The sequence below is a fragment of the Equus asinus genome, chromosome 2 (assembly GCF_041296235.1).
Source record: "Equus asinus isolate D_3611 breed Donkey chromosome 2, EquAss-T2T_v2, whole genome shotgun sequence".
Classification (NCBI taxonomy): domain Eukaryota; kingdom Metazoa; phylum Chordata; class Mammalia; order Perissodactyla; family Equidae; genus Equus; species Equus asinus.
This window is the reverse complement of record NC_091791.1, coordinates 167,961,983-167,965,683: the sequence shown is the minus strand read 5'-3', so window position 1 is coordinate 167,965,683 and position 3,701 is coordinate 167,961,983. Positions and strand designations below refer to the sequence as shown.

The window sequence follows — 3,701 nt, the reverse complement described above, 5'->3', positions numbered from 1 at the left end:
TGAGAATGATCCCAACTAAGGACTGTTCTCCTCTCCGCTGGAGAAACAGACACAAAGCAATGAATCAGTCTGCAAGTACTTGCTGAGTATTTATATGGTCTATGACAATGGTTTGATGCTTGAAGCTAATGGTGAATTACAGAGCTAGACCCTGCCCTCAAAGAGTTTGCTCTATTCTGCTGGGAAGCCAGGCAGACACAGATAGAACGAACAGAAATATTCAAATATGGTAATTAAGAAAAATCCCTTGAGGGTCTACATAGCTTGTGAGTTTATGCTGAGTTGCGTAGTGACTGGCACCAAGAAACATTTCATTTTTCTGAATGGGAAATTCTCGATTTCTTACAGGGGCCTGATATTTCCTTAGCTTTTCTGGGAATCCTAGCTTTAGCCTCTTGGTTCCACAGCTTTATAAGAAGAGCTTGTTCATCTGCTCCCTAAACACTTGCTTCACCTGTTTGTTCCTCAGGGTGTAGATGAAGGGGTTGAGCATCGGGGTCACCACAGTGTTGAGCAAAGCCACCACCTTGTTTCTATCTTCCCCCTGGTCACCCTTGTCTGACCGGATGTACATGAAGATGCAGCTTCCATAGAAGAGAGACACAACAATGATGTGAGAGGAGCAGGTTGAGAAAGCTTTCTGCTTCTCCTTGGCTGAGGGGATGTGCAGGATGGTGTGGAGGATGTGTCCATAGCAGGTGGCTGTCACGGACAGAGTGCCTAGTAAGTTGACATTGGCCACAATAAACCCAAGAAGCTCTATCAGACTTGTGTCTGCACATATGAGTTCCAGGAGTGGAAAGTTGTCACAGAAGAAGTGATTAATGATATTGGGGCCACAGAATGGCTGCTGAAATGGGATGAAACTTGGAACAATGATGAGAAGGAATCCTGCCAACCACGAAGAAAGAACCAGCTGGACACAGACCCTTTTGCTCATGATGGTGGCATAACGCAAGGGATTACATATGGCCACATACCTGTCAAAGGACATCACCGCCAGTAAGAAAAACTCTGTGGTGCCCAGGAAGAAATAGAGGAAACTTTGTAAGAAACAGCCTGGGAGGGATATGGTCTTGTACCCAGTCAGAATGTTGGTCAGCATCTTGGGGAAGATGACAGAGGTGAACCAGATCTCCAGGACAGCAAAATTGCGGAGGAAGTAGTACATGGGGGTGTGCAGGTGCCTGTCCATGAGGGTGATGACCACGATGAGGAGATTCCCCAGTAGAGTGAGGAGGTAGGTCAGGAGGAGCCCCAGGAAGATGAGCATCTGCAGCTCACAGGCATCTGAGAGCCCTAGCAGGACAAACTCGGTGACTGTGGTGTGGTTCCCCATGGCTCTTCTGATCTCTGTTGGAGATGGTGCATCAGAGGTGTGCAGCATCAGAAGTCATGATGTTCTGGGGATCTGAGGACATTTGGAAGTGAAAGTCAAGAGGGATGAGGGTGGCATTTTGAGTTGAAGGAACCCTGTTTTTTCTGAAGGACATATCTTCCCCCCTCTGACTACTCAAGCTTATTTTGCCAAGCTTCTGGGGGTATCTGTCTCATGCTTGCTCCCGGCTGTGTCTGTATGTTAGAGGAGAAAGTGGTGATTTGGAGGTGGCCTTTGTAAGGTCTCAATCCAAAAATTATCCTGGCTTACAGTTTTAAATGAAACTTTTATTCCTAATTCCTTAATGCATTCTTTTGCCCCTAAGATTATCACCTCTTTCAATAGCTTTTACTTTTATCTCTGCTCCAATATTGGGTCTTCTTTCATAAGTAGTTCATTTGAGGGTGGTAAACTTTCTGCTTAACTAAGCCATTCACTCCATGGATCTACATCATGAGGTAAACTGGATAAAATAGACACTGTTTGCTGTTTCAAGATTACCTGGATCTTTGATGCCTTTTAGTAATATTTGGATTAATAAAAAGGAAAAATGAAATCTATGAGAGAAAAGAACAACACTCACTAATCAAAAAAAGAAAAATCCAAGTAATAGATGCATAAATAAAAATTCCTTAGTGGGAGTTTTGTATTCAAGGTTTTTAGCGATCTGTTTCCAAACGATATTTCCAGGTTCTTCTCTCATTACATCCTCCCATGGGCTCTAGATACAATAATATTACGACTCCTTGTGTTCTTTGGATTCTTTATCCATTTTATGCTCATGTTTTATGCACGTGGTATTTTTTCAGCTTGGCATCATCAGCCTTTCAAATCCTATTTATCCTTTAAGTCTGTCTTCAATAAGTGCTATGATTTCTATGAAGATTTCTCTTCCGAGTGAGTGAGTCTTTCCTCTGTATCCCTCAATTTTATTATAGTTCATTTAATTTTTATCATATTTTATATTTGTTTTTCACTTGTTGCTCATTGAGTGAAAATTTTCTTTATTACTCATTGCATTTTCCACAGCCCTTAGAACAAGTTTTTTGAAAAACTTTGCTTTAATAATCATTTATTGAATGAGTGAATAACAACTCAAATTTCTGAGAGATGGATTTAATGGTGTTTGACACACCAGGGGAAAGGACATACTTAATGTAGTATTTCCTAGTGGACGGCAACCCTGCAGAGTTATATGCCAAGTAGTTTTAAGTCAGTTTATCTGAAGAGAGTTTGCTTTTCCTCATGAGAAAGTGAAGATGGCTCACCACAAATGTTTTCTAAGGGAGACGCTCCATCGTTGAGAGTGTCTAGAGTTTGAGCTAGTAAATAGGCAGAGGTCTAGGTGGGTCTGCTAGAGTGCTCCCAGCAGTGAAACCCCTAAAATTCTTAAAAAGATCTCTCTTTAAAAATCAGCATCCCTGGAAGTTTCCTTCCTTGAACATTATCAACTACTACCTTAATTATCAGGCAGAGCAGTAGCAAGAACTATTTGCCAGTCACCGGAGAGTAAGATTGGGACCCAGTTTAGGTACTTGAGGTGAAACAGATGCTTATGGATATTTGAGAGCATGAAATAGTAAAGTGTATAAACTTTCCTTTTTTATGGTTTTCCCTTCTTTTTAGCTACTGTATTCAAAACCATTCCACAAACTACCATTATATGTAATATTTGTTGACAGTTAATAGAGAACACAGAATAGTCAATTAGCCTCTGAGGATATAACTAGAGCCATTCCTCACTGGCCATTTCTAGGCTGAACGCTGTCTAGATTCATCAGTGAATTGAAAAGGAAGTCTCTGCAGCTTAATCATTTGGTTCAAACATGAGCCCTGGTGGCCAAGGAGCTTATCCGGCTCTTTCCAGAGCAAAAGCCAAATCCAGCATTAAGGTGATACCCAGAAACATCATCAGGAGCTGAGACAATCTGTGTTATTTAGGCAAAGTCCTGGATGGGACGCATTGGGAGAAAGGTAGGAATAGAGACTAAGATGAGGATGAGATTTATGTGACTGAGAGGGGAGGAGAAAGCTCTAGATTCATACTCAATCATGAACCTGGCACAGAGAATACATGAAAACCCATTGTGGGAAAGGCCCAGTGGGAAAGTGTCTATGATGCCCTGGAGGTTTGTCCTGCCATGGCTGGAACTGCATGGGCTTCTGGACAGAGCTAGTACACTTAGAAGCAGTGTGAGGTCTTCTCCTTCTAAGGAAAAGCATTTAGACTTTCACCCAGACTCGATGTTGTTCAGAGCTTTGGGTTTTCCAAGGGAACAGTTACACAGAAAACAAGTTGGAACAGGCAAAGTTTCTCAACGCG

The 3,701-nt window shown here is 42.0% G+C and overlaps 1 protein-coding gene across 1 annotated transcript; it reads right to left on the bottom strand.

Moving 5' to 3' along the window:
* Positions 1–409: 409 nt before the first annotated feature.
* On the bottom strand, positions 410–1,339 carry LOC106840725 (olfactory receptor 6E1). Its single transcript, XM_014856388.3, has one exon. It carries the CDS (start codon positions 1,337–1,339, stop codon positions 410–412), a length of 930 nt encoding a protein of 309 aa, XP_014711874.3.
* Between the last annotated feature and the right edge of the window lie 2,362 nt (positions 1,340–3,701).